At 35.6% G+C, this 14,833-nt stretch overlaps 1 protein-coding gene across 1 annotated transcript; it reads right to left on the bottom strand.

Annotated features, from left to right (window-relative positions):
* Nucleotides 1–26: 26 nt before the first annotated feature.
* Nucleotides 27–13,405, bottom strand: LOC148957658 (general transcription factor IIF subunit 2-like). The gene is made up of 9 exons (XM_089114723.1): nt 13,246–13,405; nt 11,024–11,097; nt 10,503–10,518; nt 6,794–6,923; nt 6,357–6,380; nt 5,144–5,231; nt 4,053–4,155; nt 3,268–3,411; nt 27–2,034 (listed from the first exon to the last, which is right to left on the bottom strand). The coding sequence occupies exons 1-9, from the start codon at nt 13,306–13,308 to the stop codon at nt 1,912–1,914; spliced, it is 765 nt and encodes a 254-aa protein (XP_088970849.1). The 5' UTR covers nt 13,309–13,405; the 3' UTR covers nt 27–1,911.
* Between the last annotated feature and the right edge of the window lie 1,428 nt (nt 13,406–14,833).

Below are 14,833 nucleotides of genomic sequence, written 5' to 3'. Positions count from 1 at the left end.
ACGTAGGGATAAAATCGCATTGACAAGTCAAGGTATTTTTTGAAACAACTTAAATACCATACAGACTCTAAAAAATCCAAAAAGCACAGGGTCCATCTGCAAAAGGTTATAAACGACATCTAGAGTATAATTTTTTATTTTTCATTGAATAACTCAAATAGAAGTGGGGACTCTGGGTACCTATGAAATGTTTTGGTTTAAAATTTTACAAAAATATCAATAATTCAAGAATTAATAATGAGAGATATCGAGCTGTTTAAAGAGCTGAAAACAAATTTCGAAAAAATTTACTTTGATTTATAAATGGTGCGAGCATTTAAAGCTTATATCTGATTTATGTCTCGTACAATTCTATTTCTTGGAAATAGTGCTTAGGGCATTGCCTCTCAGATGAAATTTCGAAGAAATTTATACATGACGTGGATTATGTTACGTGTGATTTTGATTTTAAATAAAATCGATGATTTATTATTGAATGGCACAAGCGATTGAAATTCCATTCCATTCCCGCTGTCAAACATGGCGACCCCAAAAGAAAATAAGGTAGCAGCAGCTATAAAAATGAAGCAAGGGCATGGATTCACTTCAGATAACTACAAACAGACACGGAGTAGCTTTGAAATATTTCAAAACCCGAATATTGTGGTTTTCAGCCAATATTTGCCTCGGTATTTCAACCCTGTTCGACTGAATGCCTTTCAGGGAAGGATGTGCTCTCGGGGAGGGGTCTATAAAACGCAAGTTCAGATTTTCATATGCTCAACCCCAGGCATCATTTGCCTCTTGGATTAGAAAACCAAAAATTCCCTGGCTCTTCCCTAGCCAACTGGATGAGAACGGCTTGTGCGCGATTCTGAATTTGCAAAAATGAGTGGAATGAGCGTGGAACTTCATTTGCTGTTTCTTGTGCTATCGAACTCTCCGCTTTCTTCGTGTGCATCGTTTGCTCTCATTTCAGACACTTAAAACGGGTATAGGGTTACTTGTTATTTCTTATCAAACAATCGAAATTTCCCCATCTGCGCGGTTTTCCCATGAACCGTCATGGGCTCGATTTGTGTGGATACTTGTCTTGAGAATTAGAAAAATTTCAACACGACAATAGTGGAGCATATCCTACAAACACGGGGCAGACCTTAAAATAGTATTTCAAGCACAAACAAAAACAAGCGTTGAGTTAGATTATGACTTGCCTAGCACTGAAGTGAAAGGCTTGCGTTCTCTTAAGTCAGCGTTGCCTGGACTTTAAGATAGCCTGTTTTTGTTGTTATTGCTGCTGCTGCTGTTGTTGTTGTTGTGTTGTTATTATTGTTGTTGTTGCTGTTTCTATCCTCTGATTTAAGCGCGTACTATCATGTACTCAAAAACGTAAGTAGTGCATTATATCTCAAGCACAGAATAACATCTACGTAGCATAAACAGAGCTTGTAACTTTTGCTGACAATCAAATAATACATCACTTACGAAAAGGCATTCACTAAGCTTGCTAAGACCGCACGAGATTCAGCATTTTTAGTGCTTGACACACTGTCGGGTATAACTAACATGAATACAACGCTCTTAAGGTAACATGTTAGGTTAGCTAGCATGAAAGCCCATTTTAATAGTCTCCGAGTCACTTCGAAATTTTTTGCCGGTAATGGTCATTATCCCAAGCTGGAGAATTGTCTGTTATTAAAACAATGTATCGTATCGTCAAAAACAAGATAGTGATTCCATTATACATGAATAAAAAGGATTTTGCAACTTGCGCCCGCGAATTCCTACACCCACCAGCGAATGTTTGGAATATTCTTGATTCCATTTACTTCAAATTGTTTTTGTGACATAAAAAAATCTTTTACCTGCCACTTCCCTGTGTTTTAGACTGAAGTCATCGTACTCTTTGCGCATGACAGAACCCTCGCAGTTTCAATCCTCATTGCCAGGCTCCTCTTTGTAATGCCTATACTCTTGCTTCAGTTCCCAGGTATTTTTATGTGGATTCTTCAAATTATAATTACATATTTCCTTCAGAATACTCTTAAGGTAGCCCTGAAAAGAGATAGAATCATATGTCATCCAAACTTTTAGCTTTATAAGAAATAAATAGCACGTTCATAAATAGCACAAAATATATCCAGACCTCTACACGCTTTGAATAAGCTGGCGATAAAAACTATTTCCTCTCTCCCTTTCCTCGAAATAGGTTCCCGAAACATTTTTCGGTCATCTTATATCTACTAATTGTAAAATACATAAAATATAAATAACACGATTTTCTTATAGACTTTTCCCCGCAAAATTGCGAACTTTTCTTATTAATTTTTCAAGGCCCAGAAACAAGACCAGAATATGGTCGAAGACAGAAGAGATCAAAGGGCCATGTCTATTGCTCTTAAATTTTTTGTAGTGGGCTTTCAAGCCTGGAGGGAATTGTCCCAAATAAGTATGAATACTTTCCTGGCCCCTAGTTTCAAACACAGAGATCTTTCTTTAACGATAAAGATGCTTAGTAATAATGTAACTCCTATGCCTGTTTATATAACTATCAACATTAATCACTCAACGTGAAAGTTTAGTCAAAGCGACCATTCGCAAATATTCAATAGAAAGGTGCACACTGTTAGTCTTTGGTATCCTTAAGCATCTCAAAAGTTCCCTGGCAGCGTTATCCATTTCCAGGGATTCACTGACGTAAAAAATGTTTGCGATCACATGCAAAGCAGCAAGTATATTGAATAGTAAAGAAGGTGCGTGATTGGCTGATCCAATATTTACAAACACATCGACTTTGAACATAGTTAGCGGCAAAAGCCTAGCCATAGAGTACCGTAAATCCTCGAATTGGCCCCCCTCGAATAAGCCCCTACCCTAGAACTACAAATTTTCAATAAGCCCCCCTCGAATAAACCCCACTGCTACTGTAAATTCTAGAATTGACCCCTCCATTTGATGATTTTTGCCATCTGACGTTGCCTATGGTGTTTTATTGAATTATCAAAACAAATTCATATTTTTGGTAAGAATAATTAAATGCTCATAAAGAAATTTCTACTAGAATAAACGAGGTATTTTAATAATGTCTTCTTAATGTCTACAATAATCTTATAAGCCCCCCCCTCGTATAAGCCCCCCCCCCTCGAATAAGCCCCCATTCAAAAATATAAAAAATAAATAAGCCCCCAGGGGGCTAATTAGAGGATTTACGGTACTCACAAAAGCAGGCTTAATAAAATATAAAATGTCATAAACAGAAATAAAAGAAATATAAAAACTACTTCTTACAACAGGCTGTTGTGTGAGATGTACCAAATCCTTTAAAGTGTAATACTGATGTCTTTCAAATGCAGAAAACAATTTGTCCATGACTTCCTTTTTCTCTGAGCGAGCTCTTTTTCCTTCTTCTTTTCGTTTTCTATCTCTTTCAATCTACAAAATTGCATACAAATATTGATGCTTATATCTACCAATGCTAAGGAAACCAAAAAAACCATTTATGCCAATTTAGCCCTGACAGGCACCTAGCAATTGAAGTACTTTTGTTTTCAAAAAAAAAGAGAAAGGTCAGGCATGGAAGAAGTATTATGTAGGAAATGTTACATGGAGTAGTTGAAACATAGAATTCTAAATATGATGGACATTAGTTTGATGCATCATCATCATCATCAGTCATTCAACAATTTGGCTCGTTGCTTGTGCTTTGTTTAAGGACCGCATCCCAGAGGCATCCGTCTTCGGCTTGATGGACGCACTCCACCAAAGGAGCGCCCACCAAGTTTTTGATGTTATCTGTCCACCTAAATTTCGGCCTTCCTCTATTCCTTTTCCCTTCTACGTAGCCAAGCATAACCGATTTTTCCAATGATGGAGAGTCGCACCGAACTATGTGTCCAAAGTATCCTAACTGACCCTTCTGTATCTGTGCTAGTAGGCTATCTGATGCACACTACTTATCAAAACAATTCATGGGTTTGGTGCATTTTCGCGAAATTATCTCATGGTCAGGTCAAATTATTAATCATTTGAAGCCTAGTGGAAAACATGAGTGAGAAATTTTTAAGTTGGCTTACATTCACTTTGTGATCTGCAATTGGCTTGAAACTCGTTCCATGAACTTTTTCTGTTATCTGCTGCACCTTTCTAGCAGGCTGCCCAGCTTTCTTGATGGCATTTCTACAAAAAACAATATTGGCATGCAAATAAGCTAGAAACAAGACAGAATTCAAACATTCAAGAAAAATGCCAATGATAAAATCCTTTTCTCTCAGAAAACGCTCGGAACGGTCCATCAGTTGACATCACCCAGTCATCTCTCTTAAACATTATAAGCGACTCTTATGAATTCAACTCTGTCTTTCAAATATTCTAATGTGGTTGAATGTATAGAAAAAAAATTAAACTGAAGCTAGATAAGACAGAGAAATGAATGCTGGAGGTGCTGGTTGTCTTAGAAATATAGAAAATTCGCCGTTCCATCTTTACAGTTTTTTTTACCAAAACTAACGTTTACATAAGCTAATGTTTTATTAAATAATCAAATTTTGTTCCTATTGGACACAGTTCATCTTCAGCTACAATTTTGAAAGTTCGATTTCACTAGCCAACTTTGTCTATGACATTCTTGAAACAACTTAGGACAAAGCAAACATGCATCCATACATGCATAAAATCTTAGATGGAACAAAGAATAACCTGTTGGAAGAGAACATTTGTTAAAACGTAACCTTCCAATATTGGATTTCGATGGCATGCTTGCCCAAGTTTATCTTTAATTAACTCCAATGGGCTTTACCAGTAGATTGGGCAGTAATTTCACCGGTAGGTTGGGTCTAAAGACTTGAGATTTACAAAAAGAAATTTTGGGACCACAAAATTTGAAGAAGGCAAGACAAAGCTAAAAAAAGTTCAAAGGAAAGTTAAGTGAGAAAGTATCTGTTTTTTGATCTGGTTTGATAGAGGGTCTGCTAAGTTTTCAACAATTGTTATTTATAAAATATGTGACTTACGAAAAAATGTACGCTATGGTGCGAATTTTATCTTTAAAAAAGTTTGATAATTGGTTTTTTGGACTTAATTTTTGTAAATTTTGGATAAACTCTAACGAATAAGGCCTTTTGAAAATACTGCATACAAAAGAAGGACCTAAATCCTGCATACTTACTTTTTTAATAAAAGGTAATTTGGATTTTCAACAGGTCGACAGTCAGCTCTTTTCACAACCTTTCCCTCAAATGCAAACATTGGGTCACCTGCAAGGTAAAAAGCACATCAAATTCACTATGAATATCTTAGATTGTTCCAGTTGAAATCCTTTTCTCTCAGAAAACGCTCGGAACGGTCCATCAGTTGACATCACCCAGTCATCTCTCTTAAACATTATAAGCGACTCTTATGAATTCAACTCTGTCTTTCAAATATTCTAATGTGGTTGAATGTATAGAAAAAAAATTAAACTGAAGCTAGATAAGACAGAGAAATGAATGCTGGAGGTGCTGGTTGTCTTAGAAATATAGAAAATTCGCCGTTCCATCTTTACAGTTTTTTTTACCAAAACTAACGTTTACATAAGCTAATGTTTTATTAAATAATCAAATTTTGTTCCTATTGGACACAGTTCATCTTCAGCTACAATTTTGAAAGTTCGATTTCACTAGCCAACTTTGTCTATGACATTCTTGAAACAACTTAGGACAAAGCACATCAAATTCACTATGAATATCTTAGATTGTTCCAGTTAAAATCCTTTTCTCTCAGAAAACGCTCGGAACGGTCCATCAGTTGACATCACCCAGTCATCTCTCTTAAACATTATAAGCGACTCTTATGAATTCAACTCTGTCTTTCAAATATTCTAATGTGGTTGAATGTATAGAAAAAAAATTGATTATTCTTAGATTAAAAAATCTTAAAAAAATATTCTTAAAAAAATCTTAGATTGTTCCAGTTGAAACTTTGATACGGGGAACGTGATTAATCGCCCATACAGCTTAAAGTAATAAAATTCCCCTTAAAAACTTTACTTCGGCGTAAATGAAAGAAAGAGCGTAAGTGAACGGAAAAGTTTGCATCTTGTGAAAATTCTAATCCTTTCCAAGAAGAAGACCACAGGTCAAAGATAATTTTCTCTTCAATTCTTCCTTAAACGCCATTGTTTGGTTTAGGCCAAAATATCAATTCACCGTCGAAGCGCCAAACACATTCACATATCGAAGTTTTAGAAAAAATTTCAGCAAGCTGTTCAGTTATTTGGCAACCCCCCATACACAATAAAAGAAAACAAGGCTAAACATTTCTCAACATTTTTCAATAGAACTTTTACTGAAAGGTTAAGTCGTTTGTCCTAGACTTTGGTACAAAAATATTGTGAATCCTACCTTGTAAATTTTGATCTGTTGAATCTACAACAGAAATAAAGTCAGGTAAATAAAATTTGAATGCTCTAAGCATTACGACAGTGCCATAAAAGACGTTTGGTAGGGTTGATACAATTGTGATGTTGATGTTGAAGATTGCAAAACAATGTAGAAAATCACGATAATCACGAATTATACTGTTAAATTGGATTAATTGAATAAAGTCGATAATTGGCTAAAAAGCAGTTGTTCATTAAAATCAAATCTTTGATGGTACAGCGATTAACGATGATTAACGACGATTGATTAATCATTAACGACGATTGACGATGATTAACAAAGATTAACGATGATTGACAACGATTGACGATGATCGATTATGTTTGATGATAGCTGTAATGATGATGATTATGATGACGAGGCATAATATGGATATTTCCTTTGTTAACGATGCTTACCACCAGCTGTCTCTGAAAACACGGCTAAGGACTGCGAAACATCTGACATTAACATTTTGTGCTCACGTGGCAGGGGAACCCCATCAACACAGCCGACTTGCGACAACTGCTCCGAGAGCTCAAACTTCACCTAAAAATTAAGCAAGGAAAAGCATGAAAATATGCCTCCGCTTGCATTGAAAGGCAGGCTGTAAAAAAGTAGAAAACTAGAGATGTCGCTTTAAGGCGCTATTTACATTATGAAGCATTCATTTCGTATCGAAATACGTTCATACCATAACCGGAAGGCGTTCTGTTCACATGAGAACGATGGAGTCAGAAACGCTCCCCATCATATTGGCAAACACAAACATAAATCACTCCGCCTGGTCACATGCCGCGGGCAAACAAACTTTTTCAGGATGAGTCTTTTTCAAGATATTAACAACCCCGTTTATGAACGATCTATGTATAAAAAAATCCGATGTATGTGTGAAATCATTACTGTGAAAAAGTTCATTTTTCGTATACATTTTGTAGCTCAGTTATCTTGTAAATGAAATCAATGGCAGAAAAATGAACTTGTCAAGTCTTGCTGATCGAAACTTTTGGTTTGATAAACATTTAGATGTGAACACGTGAAGCTGGGGATGTTTTGTACGTTACTGTTCTTTTTTACCAAAGGTCCAAATCAAATATGTACCAGCCATTGTTAGTCTCTCTAGTTTTCGCTATGATCCATTTTGTAGTTGGCCTAAATTCAATCAGAATTGCATTATATGTTTCTATTGTTTTGGAGATGTCACTACGTAAGCAAACTTAGTCATAGACGTTGTTTGCAGTTAATTAGCATCTAAAGCTTCAAAAATTTGGGAAAACTTGCCCCTTAAAAATAAATAAACACATATAGCAGAACAAACAAAAACAAAAAACATTATTTACTTTGAAAATGAAACTTCATTCAGCTATATTTTAACATTCATACTAATTGACCCGATTACCTATCATTTCTTAATTTTATATGAACCACGACATCTATCATGATTGTTTTTTGCTTTTTAGATCTTGATTATAATAATCTCTTATTAATAATGATTATAATAATCGTTGATTCATATCTCATTGTACTTCTTTTCTTGTATTTATAGCAATTAGTTTGTTATGGAAACTATTAATGTGAATAATTGTGCTGTGAATGAAATCCTTCGACTTGAATTCAAATTTAACCGCAAGTAACCAACTTTGGCACGCTTCGTAATAAAAAACATTCGACATTTTAACAGAGATTCGCCGATTATTGAAAGGCTTTCACATTTGCATAACTTCAGTGGTTGATTACATTATAACAAAAGATCTGTTTTAATGCAACAAGCCTTTCAAAGACAGGACTCACTGGTATCCAGTAGCGGTTTACCACATTAAAGGGCAGGTACTTTTGCTTAAGTGAGAATTGTGACTGGAATAACAAACACTTGGAAAGCTGACAAACATTTTCATATATTTGGAAGCTCAAATACTTAAATACGCTTTGAAGGACCGAAATACCTTTGAGAGACTGTCTAAATGTACATCAAAGTTACTGAAGATGAAGACTACCAGGGAATGGGAAAAGGCAGTGGGCAGTTATCGATTAAATCGACTGAATTACGCTTTCTTCGAAAAATACTTCGTTTCTTGGGATTCTGGCATAATCCGCAGGCCAATTTTGTGGAAAAAATCCTCTACCCGTCAGCTGTTAATATGCTTTTTTTTGTTATGATCATCATTAATATCTATTACACAACCTTAGACCTCACCACGAAGAATGATCGTTTTAAAAATCTAATATTAGAGACATTCATTGGCCTGTTTCGTTATATATGGTGCTGGCTCGGCCACCTTTTTATCATTAAATACTTCAAAAAACGTCATATGGAAGAAATGCTTGATGGTATCGCATTAGGGTCAGGCAATCGACAAAGTCTTGGGAAAGTCAAAAGAAGGCTGACTCTGATTTTAATATCATCTATCGTGATTGCTGTGACTACTGTGGTTCTGTCAATGGTAGCAGGCTTCCACTTACATTATCCTTCAAAATGGAAAATCGATCACCATAAACGGCTCGCAGCAAATGGAACTGTGCATGGAATCCAAATGAGCGGCTTTGTGAAAACAAACATAGTTTTGATAAGCATAAGTGACTTCTATCTGATGCTCACTGCACTTTGCTTGACATGGCTGATGTACCTGCTTTATCACACTAGTGACATTCGCCTGCTGGCCTTAAAGCATGATTATGCACGTTGGAACCAACATGCAGAGGATGCCATTTTCCGGCATTACGTTTACTATGATTTGAAAGTTAAGTCATCATGTCAAAATTTACGAGTTTTATTTATAAGCCACAATATACTGATGGTGATTATAACGCCACAGCTGTTCTTTCTTTGTGTGGAGATTGGTAAAAATCAATGTGCACTTGACGTAGTCGTGTATGTATTGTTCTTGTTATTTATGTTCATTTGTTGGCTCACACCATTGTATTATGCTGAATGCATGAAAATGAACGAAGAATCATTCTGCAACGAGATCAATAAGTACTGCCCTGGGTATCTTGCAATGTACTTTGAGGCAGAAAACCAACAAAGCCCAGAAATGCTGACATTACGTGCAAGAAGAGAAGTAAACAAACTTGTTTCCTATCTTAAAGCGAGGAACTCAGGCTTCCTAATTGGTGGATACAGCTATCACACACAGTTATCAATGCTGTCATTCTACCTTGGGTTGTTGACATTTATTGTAAAAATTATGGCTTGAGGCAACAAGCTGTTTCATGGTACCCTTGAGCTGCTTCATTATTCATAGAACATCCTGACAGTTAAGAGCAATATAACATAAAATAAACATACCAGAAATTGTCAACTGATTGAGACCATTACAAAATAACATAAACAAGCAAAGCTGGGATATAAAACTAAGAAAGGGAACTGATTATTAGAATGAAAAACAAAAGCACACACAAAATATATCATCAACATAACATAAGCATAGCACCTTATCAGTCACAAGGACCTTGCCTTTCTATAATTTCTCCAAATATGAAATGCTCATTTTAGTTCATTTGCAAAATAGGAGGTTATGCTAATGAGAGCCATAACTGAATTCTGCTGCTTCTTCTTAAATCTTCTTAAAAAAAATTGGTTGCAAAAACGAGGATTTTTTGTCATCTAGAGGTGCTTTTTCTGCAAAGTTCCCTACTTGCCAGCAAATACATGATGGCTCACCAGTTTTGTGGACAAATAGGAGCTGGAAACCCCCCTTGAGCACAATAGCTAGTGACAGCCTGAGTACAGCTAATACATTTGACAGAATTGTTAAAGTGAGCTTTGGGTGTTACAGTATGAGTGATTTAATTGCAATGCTCAATGTACTTAAATTTTTGCTTTTCATACACTCACTTTCACTGACTTTATTTATGAACTCTTTGTTGGCTGCAGAGAAGATGTACCTATATAAACTCTGGGGCAATTTCTTATCAAATTTGCTTGTAGTGGGGCTTAGGCTTGTAATATTGTAGTAATTCAGTATTTGAGATATATGTATGTAATATTGTAGTACTGTTTTGTATCTCAATATTGTATAATGGGCATTGGTTTATTGAAGAAATCCTACTTCTCCAAAAATGTATACAGTGGTTATCGTAAAGTAAATATTACTTGTTGCAGTTAGAAATAGAAAAAAGCAAACACACCTGGGCTCCTTGTGTCCTAAAATGTAATGACAATAGAAGAGTTGATATTATGTGACATTAGTGTAACTGAATCAACATAGTTTATGAAAAAAAAATTAAGTTTGAATTTTTTAAGGACTCTTCAACAATTGTAAATCAGATTTCGTCTTTATTGACATTTAACACAAAAGGTAGCAAATCATATTTCATCCACTGTTCCATATAACATAAGACCAAAATAACTTTGGTTAACTCAAACCAACATTTACATTTGTTTACATTTAGAAATTTCATGCAACTTATGCTCCTTCTTCCCTGTTGAACTGTCTTTAATTTTTTAGGTACAAAGAGCAAGCCATTAAAAGTCGGCCCATAGAGCTAACACGTTTCATGAAAAAGTCATCAAAGGAGGGTTTTTGACCTAATTTTTATAGGAAACCTAAATGTCAAAGTATTCTAAAAACATAATGTAATGTGATTCAGGGTCAAATTTTAGTTACCTTTGCATAGTTACAAAAAACATCACAATATATAATACTTACTTAGTAAACTTAAGCTTTCCAACTATGCCACTAGAATCGGCTTTATTCCAAGTTTCTGATAAATATTTTGGAACCTTTAGATGAAAATCATAAAGAATGTTATTAAGGGTAGAGAAAAAGTATTAATTAGCACATTAAGCTTAGTCTATCATAAGCTAATCTAATGGGAATTGATTTATTTGCTTTTGATTTTGATGATTGAATTGAGTAACTCACAGTGGCATAGCATTAGCTGAAACCTTGGGCTTGCAGTTGTGATGAAAGTGGGCAGCACAGCGCATTATTTTTGCATAGTACCTAGATATTGTGTGTACTAAATTCCTTCACAAATAGCTTCAAATCAAGCAAACCTTATATCGGTCTTCCTGCATAAATAAATCCCTCAAAACCCTTTCTTACATTTAATATAAATCATACTTTCCATAAACTCTAATTAGGAATCTCTGCCTTCCCCCATCCTACTTCAAAATAAGTTCCATTATCCCTGTAAAATATGACAGCTAGAACAATGCACAGTTGCAAAGTTGGTAAAGAGGGAAGAGATGCTAGAGATAAAAACTTTAATATGCAAAAGTTTTGGGAAACTGAATACTGTAATCATTAAATGTTTAGCAAAAGCTTGTGCTCCTATCCACTGTATGGACAGTTCCAAAATTCTGACTTAACTGGGTAGAATTGTCCTCTGAATTTCGGAAAGTGAAACTAAATTGAGACTGGTGAAATACAGTTTCTCTGAATATTTATTTTATTTATCAGTATTTTTTGTAAGTAGAACAAGATAGTGAAATACTTTTATGAAACTCATCATGCACTGAGTATTGAGACATAATAGCTTTTAGGGACAAAATGATTTTTAAAAATTGGCAAATACTGGAAATTCTTTTTATTCTCAGATAAGACTGCCAGTATATAATTGCAGGCTTTTCTTAACTATTTTCAAAACTTTTCTTTAAGACAGCTTTATCATGCTTCATCTGGCAAGTCTTTTACAATTTCAATAGCCCAAAATGTAACATTTTCTCATTAAAAGCTGCTCACATTTCATTGCTAGGGAACTGACAAGACAGGTTTTATCTTTCTTGATCTGTCTAATGGGAGGGGCTTGAATTTTTGCCCGTCATCATTTGAAGGGGAGTCTAATAAAAATTCAAATGGAAAACAGGGTATCAAAACTTAACAAGAATTTGCATTTTTGTCTGTTAGCCATTTCCCTGGCAGGAATTAATGACACATCCTTTAACTAAATCATATTCAAAACTTGCTTTTGAATGTCATTGGGGTAGAATATCGAAAACAATGCAAAGAGTTTTGCACTCTGGTAGGCCAGTCTGGATTTCACAACAGTTTTTGACGATATCTCAGTAGTGTACAAGCTTTGACATATAGTGCAATGTGAACTTGCGATAAGTGTTAACATTTGGGTGTTGAAAGCTTTCCTAGAACTACCACCAGTGGCTGTTATTCAAATTCCGGTTTAGCAAGCAAAGGAACAATTATAGAAAGCATTTTTATAAAGGCCTAAAACATGGTAATATAAATGGAAGATCACAAGCTGAGTCACTAAGAGGGGAAAAGGGGGCACATTAGCCCAGGACCCGGTTGTGTCATCACAGGGTGGGCTGGGGTGGACCCCGTAGAAAAACCTTTGAGGGGGGGGGGGGGGGGAGAGGAAGGTTTTGCTGATCAGATCAATTTCAATTTTGGCACTTGCAAAAGGCCTGGCCAATAAAATTTGTTTCTCCACCCCAGTATTTTAGACCTATAAGGCCTAAAAAGAGTTAAAAGTGGTAAATCGTTCAAAACAATGGCAAGAAAATGACTGCAAGAATTATTCTGAAATTTATAGTTATAGGAACTTTTGATTCATTCGCTCAAAGGGCCAGCTTGGCCTTAGAGCTTGAAAACTTCTTGGCAGCATTGATCTCAAGAGGATTACTCAATTTAGAATGACAATTTATAATTTCTTTTGCAAACAAATTTAGAAAGTCATTTTGTGATCTTTGACAAATTCTGTAAATCTAAGCCACATCCAAAATCACGCCCAAGCCATGCTCATCAATCAGGTGTGCAATAGTGATAATTTTACAAAAAAGATTGTCCAGAGTGCAGCTGCCATTGAATTCATGCTGGCTTGGCTGGTTGTATAGTAGAAGGAAGGCACCTAGAATTGAATATACAATCTATAATATTGTATTTTGAGGTGAAAATATTACATCAATCACCTTAACCAGCCACACATTTCTTGATAAGCCAGAGCAATCGAGGTTGCTTTCTTTATCGCCCATTGCTTTTATTTTACCAGTAACTGTGGCGAAAAATTTCCCTCTCTGTTTTCAAAAACAAGAATTTCTGGACAACTATTGAGGTGCCATTTGAAATTAGCCTCAGTTCAGTGTAACCCGCGGGTTTACTGTTCAAAAACTACGTGCTAACTGTTACCTGGGGGTACTGTGAGGGCCAAATTTGAAATTCTGCGGGGATCCTCTCATTTTCCCTAAACAGGGCCCACTTTTTGGTAAGCAAAAGCATTTCCAAAGAGGCCCCGTTTTGAAGCATTAAATTCAAGTTCGACTTATAGAACTCTGCTAGAGAAAGATTTGGTTAGCCCAAGCTTCCATATTAATAAAGCTGTAGATTACGCCAATTAAATCGGACATCCATTTAACCGAAATGTTCGGCAGATAGCTTCAGCAAAAGTATTTTCATTTCATTTTAATTCATTGAAGGAGGTTCGCCTCCAGCCTGAGCAGATATAAGGGGCCCTCCGCTTATAATCTTTATTTACAAGCGTAAATATTAAAAAATGCATGCAACAAAATAATTTATAAATTATTATCTTTTTGATGGTACAAAATTGAAAATGGCTTTGAAAAAAGCAAACAATTAGTAAACTAAAGCTTTTCGTCTGACACTCTTTAGAGTTTAAAACGTCAGAACATAGATCGAAAACTCTACGCTAGTAAACCTCAACAGTCATGTGCTCGTGTTTCTGATTGGTCTACATCTGGATATCCACAACTGGGTATATAAATTGCCTAGCGTAGAGTTTTCCTAGGCAATTTATAAATTGTTATAAACCTAATACGAAACAGAATTTATTATCAGTTAGTTGCCAAAAGAGGAAATCTAGAATTTGTGAAGGCATTCAAAACAGAATTAAAAGCTAGGAATTTCAAGACTGCAATGGGAAGATAAGCTATACATTTCACTTTCACTTTGGCAGTTATGTAGTTTTTTTTGAGGCAATGCATCATAGATATTGTTTAAATATTTACTCCCATAGATAGTCTGCCAAAATGGCTAGCTTTTAAAGCCGATGTTAAGTTAAAAAAAGTGATGGTATTGGCAGCTACAATAACGATTACGACGAGGAAGAAGACAGAGACGAAGGCGAATACAAAAAAGAACGGGGTAAAAGCGGACAACAAAGAAGAAGACAAGGATTACTGTTGAAACGAGGAGGAGGACGGGGAGGAACCGAAGATGAAGGCGAGGACGAGAACGAAGATGACAAGACAAAAACAAAGACAAAGACGAAGAGGAAGACAAAGACCAAGATGAGCACGAAAACGAAAACAAACCGAGGACGAAGAGTACGACGAAAATGGGGATAAAAACAAGAATGAAAGCTGAAATTTTCTGCTGCAAGTGCATCTAGTAGATGAATTTGGATAGTTTGTACTGAATGCTTTGCTCTTGCAGTTTTATGAATTTCTTGTGCTTGTTAGGCAATAGATGCTTTGAAAATGCTGATCAAATCAAATTTTATTAGAGTTAGCTTTGCAAGGAATGTTGTACGATTTGATCTCA

The sequence above is a fragment of the Rhopilema esculentum genome, chromosome 21 (assembly GCF_057945365.1).
Source record: "Rhopilema esculentum isolate cy_ngs chromosome 21, ASM5794536v1, whole genome shotgun sequence".
NCBI classification, from domain to species: Eukaryota; Metazoa; Cnidaria; class Scyphozoa; order Rhizostomeae; family Rhizostomatidae; genus Rhopilema; species Rhopilema esculentum.
This window is presented reverse-complemented; position numbering and strand designations above follow the sequence as displayed.

What these genes read in the sequence shown, in the direction of transcription:
- LOC148957658 (XM_089114723.1), bottom strand. Translation starts at nt 13,308, where the DNA reads ATGGGCGATAAAGAAAGCAACCTCGATTGCTCTGGCTTATCAAGAAAT. An exon ending in AATTACCTTTTATTAAAAAA is followed by an intron (nt 4,156 to 5,143) that starts GTAAGTATGCAG and finishes TGTTTTTTGTAG; the next exon opens with AAATGCCATCAAGAAAGCTG. An exon ending in TTGCAGATCACAAAGTGAAT is followed by an intron (nt 3,412 to 4,052) that starts GTAAGCCAACTT and finishes GCAATTTTGTAG; the next exon opens with ATTGAAAGAGATAGAAAACG.